Source organism: Mercenaria mercenaria, chromosome 7 (assembly GCF_021730395.1).
Source record: "Mercenaria mercenaria strain notata chromosome 7, MADL_Memer_1, whole genome shotgun sequence".
Taxonomy (NCBI): domain Eukaryota; kingdom Metazoa; phylum Mollusca; class Bivalvia; order Venerida; family Veneridae; genus Mercenaria; species Mercenaria mercenaria.
In genome coordinates, this window is record NC_069367.1 from 22941134 (window position 1) to 22958836 (window position 17703).

A 17703-nucleotide genomic window follows, 5' to 3' on the forward strand; every position below is an offset into this window, starting at 1 on the left:
TATCAAGTATGTTGAAGTGATTCATGTAAACAGTCCAGGACGATTGAACATTATGACCCCGGGGGTGCTAGAACTTTAGGATCATAATAATTCACATCTGTTGAAATACGACTGCTGTATATATTGCACATACTAGCTCCTCACTAAATAATTTTCCATATTGACCTGTAAATCTTATTTCCGATATGTCATGTCGTTTCAGCTAATTTGTGACTCTATTTCAATGGTAACGCGGTGTTTAAAAGTATTTATGTCAACAGATTTAAAGTTTCGTCAGTTATTGTTCGTTTCCGTAAACATCGTGTTTGTAAACATTAAAGATTGCGTTTTGTAACCTTAACTGATTAAGGTTCCATATTTTAGTGTGTCTTGTATATGAAAAACGTGAGCTCAAGCTAAAACAAGACATAATAAAAAAGTAGAAAGGTTATTTTGTTAGTAGAGAAACGTGTAAACACAGATGTCCTGTAAGTACCGCACAGTATCACGGCGTTTTTATTTTTAGTAACATGTAAATAAACAATCAGTCATTAGCAATCTCTTTTAAAAGGAAAGATATTGAAAGTAAGATCAATATTCGGCTTGATGGCGCAGTAGGTTGAATGGATAGACATATAATCATTTTGTATTATTATACCTCTCTTTTGTCTACAATGATAAAATCCCATTACCCGGGAAAGAGATATTTTGACTATCAAAAGCATTTTCAACATTTTTGACATGTGACCAATTGAAAGTGACTGTCAAGTCATGTGACCGCGCTGATATTTTAAATGATTTGAAATGTCATAATTGGACAATTAACTGCTTCATTTTTTTATCCAAATGATTGCCTCCTTTTTATATAAATGGTAGTGACGTCACTATTCAATGTGTACACAGGCGATAATAATACCGCGCTAAAGATAAAACTGTTCAGTTAAATGAATTAAACATTTTTAGAGGTTTTTATGTACTAAATTTTGTTCGGTATAATAAAATAAATATCATATGGCAGTGTGTGTGACATTAATATTGTTAACCCTCGAAACAAATGCTTGATTTGGGAAGGGCTGAATTGACCTTTCACTCTAATCTGCACGTTTGCTTTTCAGTGGTTCCGCATCATACATAAGTTATATATTTCATATCTAAAGGTTTGAGCACTAACGTGATACTCGCATATAGTATAGTATACTAGATTTATTTCAGGTCTGAACTATGTAATTCTAGGGATGTCTGTTTAGCTCATGAGACATTAAGCTCGCGCTCCGTATTGTCGCGCGTTGTATCGCATGTCTTTAGTCGACCTGAATTTCGTTACACAACAGGCCGGGGGCCAGAAATTGTTTATGGAGGGGGCGGGGGAGGGGGGGGGGGGGGGGAGTGGGCACCAGTTTAAAACAAAAGCGTCCCCGGCGACGTGCGGTAGGTACGGGGTTCCTCTGTCCGTATTTGTGGGAAAGTTTTTTATATACAGGTATGAAATGTTGGCCTGTGGTGCATTTTTGTCTATTTTAAGGTACGTACTAGAGGGGCACTCCCCTTATTTTAGGTGGTTAGGGTCTTTTCCCATTGACAATTTTGAAATACAAGTATGGAATGCTGGACTTTAATTACATTTTTTGTTCAAAATTTCGGTATATGGGAGGGGTTATCCCTGTCATTTCGAGGGCTCAGGGTCTCTCCCCGGGAAAGTTTGAAAAATCAGGTATAAAATGGTTGCCTCTGGTGCATTTTTTTTCCTTAATTTTAAGGTACCTCTACAACGGCCACCCGGTCCCGTCCCAAAGTCAAGGTCCCGTAGGGTCCTCATATTAACTGTTGTAAGCATTTTAGGCCACCCCCGCCTCAAAACTCACCCCGGGTTCCTACAAAACAAGTGTTTTCCCCGAATGGCGGTCACTCGTGCCGGGTGGAGGACGACCCCCTCTACAACGGCCAACCGGTCCGATCCAAAAGTCAATGTCTGGGGCGGTGCTGGGGGTGCCCAAACTGAAAAATGTGGAAAATTCCCAAAACGGCCTCGGACCAAGTTTGAGTCCCGCTCACGAGTAAACAAGAGTTTTCCCGGGGTAGCCGCTATGCTGGCCCCCATACACCGTCATCCTCTACAACGGCCACCCGGTCCCGTCCCAAAGTCAAGGTCCCATAGGGTCCTCCTATTAACTGCTGTAAGCATTTTAGGCCACCCCCGCCTTACACCTCACCCCGGGTTCCTCCCAAACAAGAGTTTTCCTCGAATGGTAGCCACCCGTGCCGGGTGAGGGACGACCCCCTCTACAACGGCCAGTACTGGAGGGGTACTCCGCCCGTTTTAAGGGGTCAATGGTTCTTTCCCCTGGGGAATTTTGAAATATAAGTATAAAATGTTCGCCTCTGGGGCGTTTTGGGTCTACATTTTTAGAAAATATTATTTCCAAAAACGTTGGGTGCAACTTTGATGAGAATAAGTTACTAGTAAGCCGAAAAGGGTGGGGTTTGGGGGCGGGGTAATCGGCTCGGGCAACAATCCAGGCCTGTTATACAACTGGATGTTCAACTACGCGACATGAAGACTGTGTGTTGTACCAGCTGTAGAAAACGAAGAGTTTCTATTAATCAGCCATGGGTTCTATATCTTTGTTTGGAGGTTTACATTTAAAGTCATAAGGTAACTATCAAGCTTCAATGGCGGAGAAAGATCCTATGTGGCCCTCTGTACATTCTTTCAGGTAAAGCGGGATTTTTTTTTATATTATTTTACTTTTAGTCTCTTAAAATTGTTTGGTTTAGTCTCATTCCCCTCATTATCCTACTTTTTCGCCTACCCACACATAACCCCCCCTCTCTCTCCCCCCGCCGCCCCCCCCCCCTCCCCCTCCTTCAAAAATGTAAATACTTATATTTTCTATTAATTGTCTTGGTGCTGTGTGTTTGTGTCTTAGATTTCTGTGTCGTTATTCACCCCGTTCCCTACCCATACCCAACCCCCCCACAAACATACAACACTATTACCAAATCGTATTTAGTTAGAAGAAACCTCAGAATATTTCTGTCATAAAACACTGGCCCTATTACAATATAAGTACACAAATATTTTTTTCTTGTGTGAATGTTCAAGCAAGGTGTGGAACTCAGGTGACCGATCTAGGGCCAACAAGGTCCTCTTGTTCCTATACATAACAGCACTTATCATAAAATAATTATTTGTATTACATTAACCTGTTAATTTTTCTTCCCTCAAAAAAGTAAATATACACAAGGAATTGATCATCAAAGTGTCAAATAGGAAGTGAGACATTTAGCGTTGGTGTTGCGACATATAACGGTGGGCAAGTTTTTGCGACATTTAACGTTAAAGGTGCGACATTTAGCGGCAGACGATTTTGCGACATTTAGCGGTGGTTGCGACAGTTAACGTCAACCTTGCGACATTTAACGGTGGTTGCGACATCTAGCGGCGTTGCGACATTTAACGTTGTCACACACGCTGCTATATGATATTTATATAGTAATATTTTTGATGGTTCGAACCTTGCACCCGTCACTTTTTTTATCTCTGTGCTCCATATTATATTATGTTTGTATTTGCTATAGGCATTGTATTTACATGCTTTATGCAATAAATCGAAAATTGAATTTTTCATTTCATTTATATTCTTTGTGTAAATTGTTTTTCTCTGATTTCTAATTTATTCACGAAAGCCTCAAAAACATTAGATCATAATAAAGATGAAGCATATTTAAACATGATTACGTGTTAATAATGACATATATAAGTAAGTGAACAAGTTAGTACTAGATTAACAAACTTTTGTTGTTTTCGCTGAATCGTATTGGAAAAAAGAAAATAAATACAACTTTCAAATATTTTTTACGTGTCCGGGAATCGAACTCCCGACGAAAAAGTATAAGACGGATACTATTACCACTCGGCCAACGAGGAATTACTATTTGCAGCGTAAACGTTGTGTATTACCAAAAAGATACCGACTGAATAACGAACAGTGCAGACCTTGATCAGACTGCACGCTAGTTTTAAGGAGAAATGTGATCAGCAAGAGTTGTGGCTCTTTATCACTGCACTCCCTCTCACTGATCCGTCTATGAATATGAGTGATACCAAGTCAATACCTTACAAAGTAATCGAGTTATGCCCAGGGCAAAGTTGTCAAAAAGGAGATAACTCAGAAATTGGAACACATAGAGTTATGGTTCATTGTCAAATTGTACTCTAGCCCTGTCACTGACCCCCATCAATATGTAAAGTATGAAGTCAATACCTCACAAAGTCTTCAATTTATGCCCCAGACAAGGTTTTCCAAACAAAGGGAGATAATGAAAATATGATACCACCTAGAATTATGGTTCCTTGTATACTGACTTCTATCATCAAGCCGATGCCTAGCATAGTATTCGAGCTATGCCCCGAACAAGGTTTCCTAAAAAAAGGAGATAATTCAAAAATGGGACCACCTAAAATTATGGTCTCCCTCTCAATGAGCACTATTACTGTATAAAGTATCAACTTGGCACCTACAATACTTTTTGAGTTATCCTCCGTAAAAAAAGAGTGACGGACGGACAGATGGACGGAGACAAGATGGCGACTATATGCTCCCCAGCCGTTCTTTCATATTCAGTTTTCTTTTTGTTTGATGAAAAACAGATGAATAACACGGCGTGTTTTATCAAATTAGAATCTTCGGTCTAGTAGATCAATGTACACATGTGCATTTTTGTTACAAACGTCAAGAAAGTATTGACATCCATTTGCTGCGGATCATTGCCATAGCGATGATCGTGTTAATTTTGATATGCTTAACTGAATCGTAATCTAAAAGGTTAGGTCCACGTTTTTGAAAACATATCAAACAAAAAAAATTATAGATGGAAAAAGTCGTTGTACATGAAAATTGTAGGATCACTGATAAAAGCATTGTTGCACCTCAAAATGGTAGCAACGCATTCGACCGAGTTTTGGCAGTCAGTATTAAAATGCGTTACACTCAACCCAAACAGGTAGTTTATAAAAATGTAGTTCCAAAGTGCGTTGGATATGTACACATTATTAATAATAATCTCATGATTTACAAAAAGAATATTATGTGACGAATGGACAATATTATTTCAAGGACAGTCATGATGGAACTAAGTCGCTCATCCGACCTTGACCTTTCCACCTTGAAAATATAACGGCCTTAGATTCAGTCAAGCAGGACCATTGGAACACACGTGAGAGAGGTCAATGCAACTCTCTGACATACATCAAAAGATATTGAAGGAACTTTGCACAACTGTTCACCACAATTATTTGATGTGTTGTTCGCATGACCCTAGGACAGGTTTCACAAACGCCCATAAGTAAATATAGACTGTGTGAAATTAAAATTCAGCTGATTCACGCGAAAAGGTCACATAAGACGGATTGTATAATACCTTTAAAAGTATATGCAAGGTAGACATGCAACCATTCTTTTACGTTGTGTTTTAAAGATATCTGTGGTTGACTCTCGCAACTCCTCACCTTTAAAGTGATTTTTTTGCCGGAAATATTTGTCTAAGCCCCCTAAAACACGCACAAAATTCACCATTTATGTTTATGTAGGATATCTACGTAGAGGACCCACGTGCTATCCTCGCATTTATACTTAGTTTTACAGAATTCAATATTTTCGTGCTTTAAAAAATCTAGATGGACAATTCCTCTGACAACACTAACACGTTAAAACAACAGAAGAAAACAATGTTATTGCATAGGGAGCATCGTTTGAGGCCCTTTTCACACGCTCAGAAATCTACATTTCGATTGTTTTTTATACGAAAACTATCTCTCGGAAGGGGAACTCCGAACCCCCTCCTTCACCATTTTTATAAAAGAATTCCCTCTTTTTATCTTCCTATTTTGTACGTAATGCAAATATGAGCACAGTCTCTGATGTAGAAAACAAATAATAAAATACGTTCTATTTCATGGTCCTAAACACATCATATTTACCTTAGCAACGCATTTGTCGCTACCAAAACGCGGCCGAAATTTGGTAGTGACTACCAAAATGCGTTGCTACCATTTTGAGGTGTAAGCATTGAATTTCGGAAAAGAGCTGAATAAAGGGGTCTCACTTTCAGACATTCCAACATGCACGATTTTCAAAAAGGCTTGAATTATCTTCATTTTGATGCACTTTCAATCATTTCCAATTGTTGGAATTTCACGTAACTAGGTTTTACATAATTTTAATTCTCACAAGTGACATTCTTTTTTAAAAGGGGGACTACTTTTGGAGAATATCTGAAGTATCCGGACGCACAGGACAGCACTATACAGCATGTACCCGACAGGTAAAATTTCTATAGTTTGGTGTTACACTGCTGAACCTACCCCGGATATGCCTTTCAAATACAGATTTTTAATGCTCGGCATCCGTCTGGTTTATGCCACCATATATCAGGAGATTTGTTTGATGTTTACGGGAACAATAATGTGTCATTTAACACTTCACAACCTTGCTCAAGACACAAAATCATCTAGAAAGCTCAAACAAACGGACAAAAAGCGATTAACACTTCTGAGACAGAAAGTTGGACAGGTATAAAATGAATAAGTGGGTTTGACTGTTGGACACATACAGTAAGCAACCAAGAAATGTATACTTTAATATTTTATTTGAGAAATAGGTATCACAAATAGTAATTTGTCGTTGTCAGTGTTTAGAGTTCAGATTCGCAGTCTGAGTGATATAGTAATACGCATCTGAACGACAATGATTTTATTCAAAAGAAAATCACTGTTATAGAATATCTGATATATTAATATATGGAAATGCATTGATATATTTGGTACATAACTTCTTATTCAAACCAAAATAAGCATTTTTTTTTATTAACGTAATTAAAAGTAAAAATGGAAGCAGCATTAATTTAAATGGTAATTGGTTTATTAAAATGGATTAATACACAAGGCTTAATTAACTGATAAATAACTGAGTTTTTTTGTAATTATAAGAAAACTATCGATTGCCTAATTAATAAATTAACAAAGATGTTCTTGGCCAATTACGGTAATCAATGGAAACAGGCAAAAGAAAAATACTAAACAATGAGAAAATGCTTAATATTATCTTAATATCAGTTGAAGGATAGGAAATGGCGACGTCCATACATAAATATGACCAAAAAATTAGTAAATGAAAATGATTAAATTTACTAGGACTGGATCATATTATTATGGAATGGGTATAAGAAGGTAAGATGTAATTTACAATAAATTTCATCTAACGCCAAATATAACTGACAAAAACATATCATTATCCAATGAGATATTTTGCGACAAACAAATCAAACAAATATCAGTCATAATTAAGCACATGAAACAAATAATAAGCAAAGGGACTGCAAAACTATTTGAAGTGTCATCCGTAAATGTTGTAACATAATCGAAGAAAAAAATATTATTTATTACAGAATGAACTATTCTTGAGGAGAAAAATAAACATTAAAGCTGGTCAATCGTAACATTTAATGGCATTTTTTAGTTTCCTTATCTGACGTTTTTCTTTTCATTTGATTTAAATAGAATTTTGTTTTTCTCATTCAATCAATATACCAGTTTGATAGCTAATAGTTTATTTCAACAATATGAACTAGTAGGTTCAAAGTGTTAAATTTCCTTTTAGCTACCTGCAAATATTTGACAAATGTAATACTATTGTTCTTTTTGAATGCAATGGACGTTTAAAGAATTTAGTTTATGACCCAAAGCTCTATCTTGGTTGGGCAATGGTAGGACGACCATATTAGACAATACTCAGTGCCTATGACTGAGTATCATCAATGATTAGTCGTAGATTGTTCGAACATGTTTAAGACATGACTTTATTCCGATTAACCAACTTTAAAGTTATCTACAAAGTCTAAGATAAATATAAAAATTCTTTTTTTGTTCTTCTTATTTCATCCACAAAGCCCTGGCGACAACAGACAGAAGAAAGCCGAAGAAGGGAAAGCTCATTCCAGACGCACTGTTGCATAGGTCTGTGGTGCACGAACACACCTTTACGTTGGCATTATTATCTTCACAACTGTTTCCAAAGCTCTTTGGTGAGCAAGCCCTAGTCACAGCTGAAAAAAAAAGAAAAATATAAGAAATATAAAATTATATAGAATATTCAAAAGTATTTCTGAAATATTTAGTTTCCGAAAAATATTAAACATTATGTAAATGTATATCAAGCACCATCGTTGTGTAAAAAACACATGTATATGTTTGAAAATATCATTTTGAAAACGTTCCGTATTCAGGAGATATATTATTTATTTCATCAGTATCATTTGACATAAGTTGCAGTTAATTTGCACAGTAAACACTAAGATCATTTGTAAAAGTACACGCCGAGACAGAACTACTATAGATACTGGTCCGAAGCCTAGTCATTGTGAAAACTTTATGTATTGTTTAATTGTAATTTCCACATGTTTCCGTTTACATAAAGGGATCTTTATTCGCCTTCAATTCGGGCATGTTTTCTTCCTTTATTCATCTGCAGTTATTATTAATTTAATTCGAACTCTTTTGGCAAAACAGGATTTTCAATGTTAAACCATATAATTCAAACTCTGTATAGGTATTTGGCAATGCGGGGAACAATTTCGTCGATTTTCAATGTTGAAACATATAAATATCTTACTGTCTTGTATCTTTGTTTTCAGACAGGATCCATCGCAAGTTGTTGTTTTAGCCGTACTCGTGTCAAAAGGATCGCTGCATGAAAGACAAGTGTAACACTCTAAGGCTGATACACTTGCAACTGAAAATATAAAAAAAAACAAGCCAAATGGTTTATTTTAATAACCTCATACTCTTATTTACAATTTAAAGAAGAATCTCTGTCTGTAAGAAAATTTTGTTAATATGTTTTGTCCTTGACTATGAACATAACAAAATGGTACCTCAAAGTCCAGGACTTTCCCATGGATCGAATTTCTTTAAACTTTGTATACTGAATGCAAATGATGACTTAAACAGAAATATCAATTAAAATGCACAGTTCCCTAGCTTAATCTTGAATAATTTGCTCTTGAAAATTGGATTTTTCAGTATTTTCTGATTTTCAATGGCAGATGATTTTTAATAAATATTTCCGTTTTAAACTTGATTCTCATTCAGTACACAAAGTTAAAAGAAATTCTGTTCGTTAGAAAGTTTGCCCATATATATATATATATATATATATATATATATATATATATATAGGAAACTGTAAAATGTGTATTTAAACAAGGCCTTCGCATTCAGATGAACGCGATGAATTTTTGAGCTATTCCTATTGAACTAAACGGTCGGACCGAACAATTCGAGCTATTAAAATAAAATTAAAATAAATAAACGGTCAACTGAATCGCAAAATAAACCAGTTAAAAATATTTATTATTAATTTGCATCATTCAGTTAACATCAACTTTGTAAAGAATCAAATCAAAATTTTAAAGACAAACAAGAAAGATTTACTGAAAAAAATAAGGAAGAAAAAAAAAGAAAAGAAAAAAGTCCTATTGACAGGAAAGCTAACAATGCAGTCCATTGACATAACAGAGCTATTTTAAGCAAAACTAGGTCTATAAAATATTATGATTTAGGTTTAAAGAGTTTTAAGGAGCATCCGTGGCCGAGTGGTTTAAGGTCACGGACTTTATACGACTAGCCCTCATTGATGTGGGATCGAAATATCGCCTAGGTTGTAGAAATCTTTCATGTGGGAAAGGCATCCAGTTGGCAAACGAAGGATTGATAGTTCTACCCAGGTGCATGTCCGTGATAAAATTATGCCTGGAGTGACACCTGGGGGAGGGGGGTTTCCTCCACAATAAAAAACTTCAAACGCTATTTAGTACTTTTAAGAAAGTATGCAACCCTTAAAAATATTGGAACGTCTAAGAATTTGAAACAAAAGTAAGCATAGTACCCATGATTCAAAGAACCGAGGTTCGAAATAATGTCTTCTCCGTCAACAAATCAACAACGCTTGACAGCATTATAATTATACATTATTCCTCGTGTTTTCAAATAAATTATGCGTGCAGTCACAAAGCGTTTCACCAAATAACCATACAATGCTAGACTACTAGTCAATAAATTGAAACAAGTTATGTCCACGCCTGTGACATTTAATAAATGTTAAGTATTTCATCGAACGTCTTTGATTATCTTGACACCAAAGTTCAGTCGGACAAATATACAATGATTTTGAAAAAACAAAAAAGGTATGAATAAGTCTCATTAAGTTACAAAGTATCCCTTTTCAATTACGAAATATTAATGACTTAAAAGTGAAGCGAATAAAAACAAATACAATTCCTCGTGTTTTCAAATTAGTTATGCGTGCAGTAACAAAGCGTTCCACCAAATAACCATACAATGCTAGACTACTAGTCATGAAATTGAAACAAATCACGTTCACGTCTGTGACATTTAATATATGTGAAGGTTTTCATTGAACCGCTTTGATTATCTTGACACCAAAGTTCAGTCGGACAAATATACAATATTTTGAAAAAAAAAACAAAAAAAGGTATGAATAAGTCTCATTAAGTTACAAAGTATCCTTTTCAAATACGAAATTTTAAATTATTTAAAAGTGAAGCAAATAAAAGCAATTGTTCTAGCATTTCAGTCAATGTAATGACTGTTAATTAGCTACTTGATCAAGGAAGAAATTGTAACAACAGAAATTTTAAGAATGAAATAAAAAAAAATTATTAATTGCCTCTGTTCAGAGATCCGAATTAGGCAGTATATATATACGAAAATCCTTTTTTACCTACCCGTAAAACGAAAACAGTCAAAACACCAAAACACCATGCATGTAACTGATTCATTTTAAAAAAGAAAAGAGTTATTTAAAAATGAAACTTTCGTTGCAAGTCTTTTTCCCTGTCTTAACAGCACGCGAGACAAACGTAAAGTGAAACGAGACAGCCCGGGTAAAAAAAAAAAACGTTTAGAGATCTGTCTCTGATAGGACATCACTGTATTATTTAAACCATCTATTCAGATGATGTTCAAACAAGATTGGGTCATTTTGGGTCCTATATAATTCACCTGGATACGGTATAACTTTTTTTACATTCAATGCAACAAGGGTTAAAGGGCAACTTCCACGTCCTTAACGTTGAAATTGACATTAAAATTCCCCATCCCTCCATTTATAATATTTTTTTAATATTATGCGGGTATAATTATGTTAACGATGGTGGGTTGGAATAGGCGTAGGAGCAGGGGTCCAATCTGAAAGGGGGGGCAATATATGCTTTTGCAGCCCCCCCCCCCCCCCCACACACACACTTTTGACCCCAAAAACTAATTTATGTCAAAAATAACGGTAGATAAAGGAAAAACCCAAATTTTGAGAAACATTTAGATGTACTGTTAAGGATTTGTTTTGTATGTATGGTCAAAAAGTTCAAAATGAGTTTTTTCTGTTTTTGGCCGTCAAAAAATTCAGGGAAAATATGGATAGTTTAGCTGGCCGGTTCCCTATCCCTTCCCCGACCTAAATTTAAAAAAAAAAAAAACCCAAAAAAACATTGAGATCGCTTCTACGCAAATGTACGGGTATTTTTAGGACATGCATTTATATTTTTAAGATTAAAAAACTCGTGCGCACTACATCTTATCTCGAGCGCACGAAATCTTATTTTGAGCGATAAACATCTTATCTCGTGCACACGACATCTTATCTCGAGCGTTCAAAATCTTATCTCGAGCGCACGATATCTTGTCTTGAGCGATCAACATCTTATCTGAGCGATCAACATCTTATCTGGAGCGATCAACATCTTATCTCGTGCGCACGACATCTTATCTTTAGCGATAAAACCCTTATCTCGAGCGATCAACATCTTATCTCGTGCGCACGACATCTTATCTTGAGCGATCAACATCTTATCTCGTGCGCACGACATCTTATCTTGAGGGGAAAAACATCTTATCTCGAGCGATCAACATCTTATCTCGTGCGCAACGACATCTTATCTTGAGCGATCAACATCTTATCTCGAGCGGTCAACATCTTATCTCGTACGCACGACTTTTTATCGCGAGCGATCAACATTTTATCTCGTGCGCACCACATCTTATCTTGAGCGATCAACATCTTTTTCTCGAGCGATCAACATCTTATCTAAGCGATCAACTCTTATCTCGTGCGCACGACATCTATCTTTAGCGACCCAACATTTCATATCGAGCGATCAAAATCTTATTCGTGCGCACGATATCTTATTTTGAGCGGTTTACATTTTATCTTGTGCGCACGACATCTTTTAGGGAACGATCAACATCTTATCTTGGCGATGAAACATTTATTACGTGCGCACGACATCTTAATCGAACGATCAAATCAAATCTTGAGCGATCAACATCTTATCTCGGGGCGCACGAACTATATAGAGCGATCACATCTTATCTCGGATCACATTACCTTGTGCGCACGACATCTATCTCGAGCGATCAAAATCTTATCTCGAACGCAGATTTCTAATCAAAAATTTTATAAGACCTTTATTTGTGGATAGGTCATCAGTAAAAAATAGGGACAATTGATATTAGGGTCCCGCCTTTTCCCGAGTTTTTCAAACTTCCCAAGTACATGTACAAGATTACACGCTTCTGCCACCCAACTTTCACGTGCCTTTGTTCATCCGTGATGATGGTTTAAAATAAAAAATTTGTTGATATAATACAGAAATCTCCCAAATTTGACATAAACTTATCTTAGCCAGCAGGAAAATATTGAAAAGCCTCTACCTGTTTCGGTTTTGGGGGTTAATGGCAGCATAATTATCTTGAATGGCATCAAAGATTAACGTCGATATACTCGTTTGTTTACTTTCAGTTTCGTTTCAGGGTACTTAGCGGCCTTGTAAATAATTACCCATTTTCAATCACAATCGTTATTTTTTTTTATTATGGGACATTCGCCTGTGCTAAAAGAAGTGTAAACTTCGAAAACATTGGGGTAAAATTAACTAAATAATTATATAATTAAAAGAAGTCCACTTAGCTGAATTTTAGCTAAAACATTGTGTTGGCAGTGATCAATGAGCGAAGCGGCAAGGGAGATCACTGCGTTGGAGTTTGGATTATCATATCATTTGGGGGAGCAGTGCACATACTAGTAATTGGTCATCTTATCTTCAAAATTAAATGAACAAAGCCAGTAATGCTTTTTGCATGTTAGAATAGTAACATATTGCTGTTCGACTGATAAATTCACGCAGAAAAGTTATAAAATTGCTTGCATGAATTTAGGTAAATCAAGAAAATTCTTTAATATATGGGTGAAGCCTGCATACTAAATCTTTTTCTTGTCAAGGACTTAAAAATTTTTTTGTTTGTGTCATCATTGAATTTCTGCTGCCTTTTTTTTTATCAGTCTGCGATTTAAATCATAACACTGCAAAAAACGTGAAACGGTTATAAGTATGTTGACAGCTCAAGATAAGATTCGTGCGCAAAGAGATAAGATGTTGATCGCTCAAGATAAGATGTCGTGCGCATGAGATAAGATGTTGATCAAATCATGATAAGATGTTGTTCGCTCGAGATAAGATGTGATCGCCAAGATAAGATGTCATGCGCACGAAATAAGATGTTGATCGCTCAAGATAAGATGTTGATCGCTCGAGATAAGATTTTTGATCGCTCAAGATAAGATGTCGTGCGCACAGATAAAATATTGATCGCTCGTGATAAAATGTTGATCGCTCAAGGGTAAGATGTGGGGCGTACGAGAAAAGATGTTGATCGCTCCAAATAAAATGTTGATCGCTCAAGATAAGATTTTGTGGGGCACGAGATAAATGTTGATCGCTTTTGATTAAATGTTGATTGCTCAAGATAAGATGTGGTGCGCACGAGATAAGATGTTGATCGCTCGAGATAAGATGTTGATCGCTCAAGATAAGATGTCGTGCGCACGAGATAAGATGTTTATCGCTCAAGATAAGATGTTGATCGCTCGAGATAAGATGTTGATCGCTCAAGATAACATGTCGTGCGCATGATATAAGATGTTGATCGCTCGAGAGAAGATGTTGATCGCTTAAGATAAGATGTCGTGCGCACGAGATAAGATACTGATCGCTCGAGATAAGATGTAGTGCGCACGAGATAATTTAATCCTAAAAAAAATAAATGCATGTCCTAAACATACCACCGTACAAATGATATATCCACTAAGTGTTTATTTGTGGACGGCAGAGCAACTTTGTGGTGCGTAACATCGGCTGTGTTTCTGGCAGCCCGACACTGATCTGGTGACGAACATGGCAAAATATGGCAAAAGTAATGACAAAGAATTAAAAGATTGTAATAATGCCCTCTGAAGGTAAATAAGTTAAAATATAAGTAAACGAAATTGCGCATTGTTTTAAAATACAGACTGGTACTTATTCATGTAATGAAATAGCAGGAATAGAAAGTGTTTGCAAGATTTAGTTTGGTAAGGTTTAGAAGACGACTTTCACTATTTATTTAAATGCATGTGTTGTCAAAACGGAATAATGAAATGCATTAAAGTATACTTTATACTTTAACCAATGTCCGAGTACGTTTAAAATTTTGTTTAAAATGCTGCAATAAATATGTACATCAGACTTTCGCTGTTTAGTAAATTTAATGATGGTCCTCTTACATTGCATAAAGTAAGACTTGTGCTAAAGACCCCTCAGAATAAAGATCATAATTCATAAACATACTGATAAAAAATTTACTATATTCTACTCCACTTGACTTGTGGCGGTTAAGCGTGGACGTGCGCATATAGTTGCTCGTACACACCTTTACAGGTATATTTATCATAATTATGTTTAAGGAAAAAAATGTGTATTTGTAATTCACGGTCAGAAATTCTCCTTCAGTTCCCATTCAAAGGAGAAGGAAAATAAAATTTAAAGATTGGTCTGTAAAATTGAAAGTATTCAAACTAACAACTGAAAAAGATATTTAGCGTTCATAAGCTCGAAACTGGTTTAAAAAAGCGGTTTTTGTGGTTTCCAAAAAAAAAAAAAAAAAAAAAAAATAAGAAGAAAAAAAACCCCAATACATTTCTAAAGCAAAAATGTCCTCATAATGATTTTAAACTAGAAGCAAGGAAATATTTTTTTTCAAGTCTTGTTTTGCTGACATGAAAGCAAAGCGTGATTCTTTATTCATTAAATGTTAGAAAATACTGAAATTAATAATGCAAATAACTCTACAAAACACCCGGAAGAATTTTGACAAAATCGTGGTTAGAATAACAAACAAAATTTGCACAATTCTTTCACTAATCACTTTACAGAAGAATACCTTATACCACGATTTAGACTTGACCTTTTAATCATTTTGTCGAATGTTAAAATTAGCAATTATGTCATAAATTATTTCTGAAATAAAATGCACATTCAAATTTTGTAATATGTTCTTTAATCAATACAGAATTGATAAATGCATTTAAGCAATTATTTGTGAATTCAACACGTGAACATTAAAATACAGTGAAACCTTTTTAAAGAGACCACTTAAGGGACAGCAAAATTATGGTCTCACAAGAAAGGTTGTCTTTTAATACAAATTCGATCTATATGAAAGTTACTGTAGAGGGACCTAAATTTAATGGTCTTATACACAGGTTTTTGTTTAATACAGGGTTCTCTACTCAGGTTTGACTGTAATATACTAAATACAAACGGTCAGCTAAAAAGCTCATAAATATTAGGGAATCGATCTTACCGATTTTCGTCGCGAAGCGACGAAAATCGGGATCGAATCCCACTACGGTAACATACGAGGGTATCCAAACAACACATACTATCCAAATAAAAAATATGGGGTTCCGGTTTAGACCATGGGCGTGCGACGACCCGATGAAATTCGGGATATTCGGTCTTCGTTTAATGTTAATAAGCGTCCGTCAGATCAGTAGGCGAAACGCAATATCCGCACAATAAGATGTCTGCGACCCGAAAGAATATTCAAAGTAAGCTGTTAATTTTGTTGCGTCAGAAGCTAATCAGCCGGTAACGTGATACCTGATATAATTTGTGATACAAACTGCTTTTTTCAATACTGAGTAGCATTTTTAAACGGCGACATTTTAAATATTTTTATATTTAGAGTTGGGGAGTGGATACAGTATCGATACTGTTACACGGCGCCGACATTTTGAAAATTGAGGAAAACAAAAACATTCTCCAACGAGTTCTTCAGCTCGGGGAAGAGGGGAAAAGATTTACCTTTGTGCGCTTTTCAGATCGTAGTTTTAATCCTTTTCCGGTACTTTTAGTTCTTTTGAACTTCTCAGTTACTCATAAGCAAACATATTGAATTTTTAAAATTAAGAAATGCAGGCATGACTGATAAAAGGAATTATTTTACTTTTATATAGAATATGGACGGGACTCCAGTAAAAGCAGTGGGATGGTTGGACCTGTTGACATTTTTAGAAACGTGAGTAAAAAACTTTCCATTGTATAAATAATGTAAACAAACACCCCACCATAAAAAGCATAGAAATTCCTTATTTCTCAGCCTTAGAAATATAGGGAATCGGGGGGCGGCTTTTAGATTTTTTAAAAAGGCTGGTAACATTGCCCGATCGGGCTTTCGGCATAAAAACTAACATTTTTGAAAATAATAAAGATATTTTTTTCAAATTGGTTCATTTTGACACAAGTTAAAATAAAAATAACTTGGTTGCCTTTAGTTTTGGTAGAATTATTTCCCCTTTTCAGATTTTTATGACGCATAATTTTTGAAGTGCAAAAAAATTTTGGGTTTAAGGGCATTACATTATGCTATTTGCGTTTTTTTTGTTATTCCACACTCTTTTGACACCGTGCAAGTTGGCTTAGGGCTCCCAATAACTTGTCAGCCAAAAATATGGGGAAAATGGGAAATTGGGGGGGGCCTTTAAAAGAAAAAAAAAGATTTTAAAAAAAGGGCTGGTAACTTTTGCCCGATCTGGCTTTCACAAAAACTTTTTTAAAATAAAATTTTCCCCAAACCCAATGGAAAAAAATTAAAAACCCAAAACCCCAAAATTTTAAATTTAACCCCTTTAAAATTTTTTAAAAAAACCCAAAACCCAAAAAAATTTATTTAAAATTTTCCCCCCCAAAATTTTTCAAAAGCAAACCAAAAAAAATTTTTAAATTTTTTAAATAAAACCCACACACCCAAAACCCAAAAAATTTTCCCAACCCCTTTTAAAAACTTTTAACCCTTCCAAATTTCTTCCATCCTATTTTTCCCAAAAATTTAATCCCAAAGTGTTTACTTTCCCCCAAAAACCCACACAAAATAACTTCCAAAACCCAACCAAAAATACACCCCAACAAACCAAACCAAAAAAAACCCCCTTTTTCGGACTCTAACACCTCTTTATTTCAAATTTAAAAATTAATTCCAAATTTCCAAATAAAAATTTTAAAAATAATTCAAACCCCAAAATCCCCCCAAAAATTTCCTTTAAAAAAAAATCACACCCCCAAAATTTTAACTCCCCCCAAAATAAACCATTTTTTTAAACCCCCCAAAAAAAAAATTTTAAACCCCCCTTTTTTTTTTAAATAAATTAACTTAAAATTTTCTTTTTTTTTAACCTTTTTTTAAAAATCAAAAAACCCCAAAAAATTTTTTTTCCCCCTCCATTTTTTTAAAAATAAAACCCAAAACCCCCAAAAAACCCCCCAAAAAACCCA

The 17703-nt window shown here is 35.3% G+C and overlaps 1 protein-coding gene across 1 annotated transcript in view; it reads right to left on the reverse strand.

Moving 5' to 3' along the window:
* Positions 1-6610: 6610 nt before the first annotated feature.
* LOC123554754 (uncharacterized) overlaps positions 6611-17703 on the reverse strand; it is an 85796-nt gene continuing 74703 nt past the window's right edge. Inside the window, exons 2-3 of the mRNA XM_053547783.1 lie at positions 8649-8768; positions 6611-8082 (exon numbers count right to left, since the gene is read on the reverse strand). Coding sequence (XP_053403758.1) covers positions 7910-8082; positions 8649-8768 — 293 coding nt within the window. The 3' untranslated portion in view covers positions 6611-7909. The remainder of the gene's footprint in view (positions 8083-8648; positions 8769-17703) is intronic.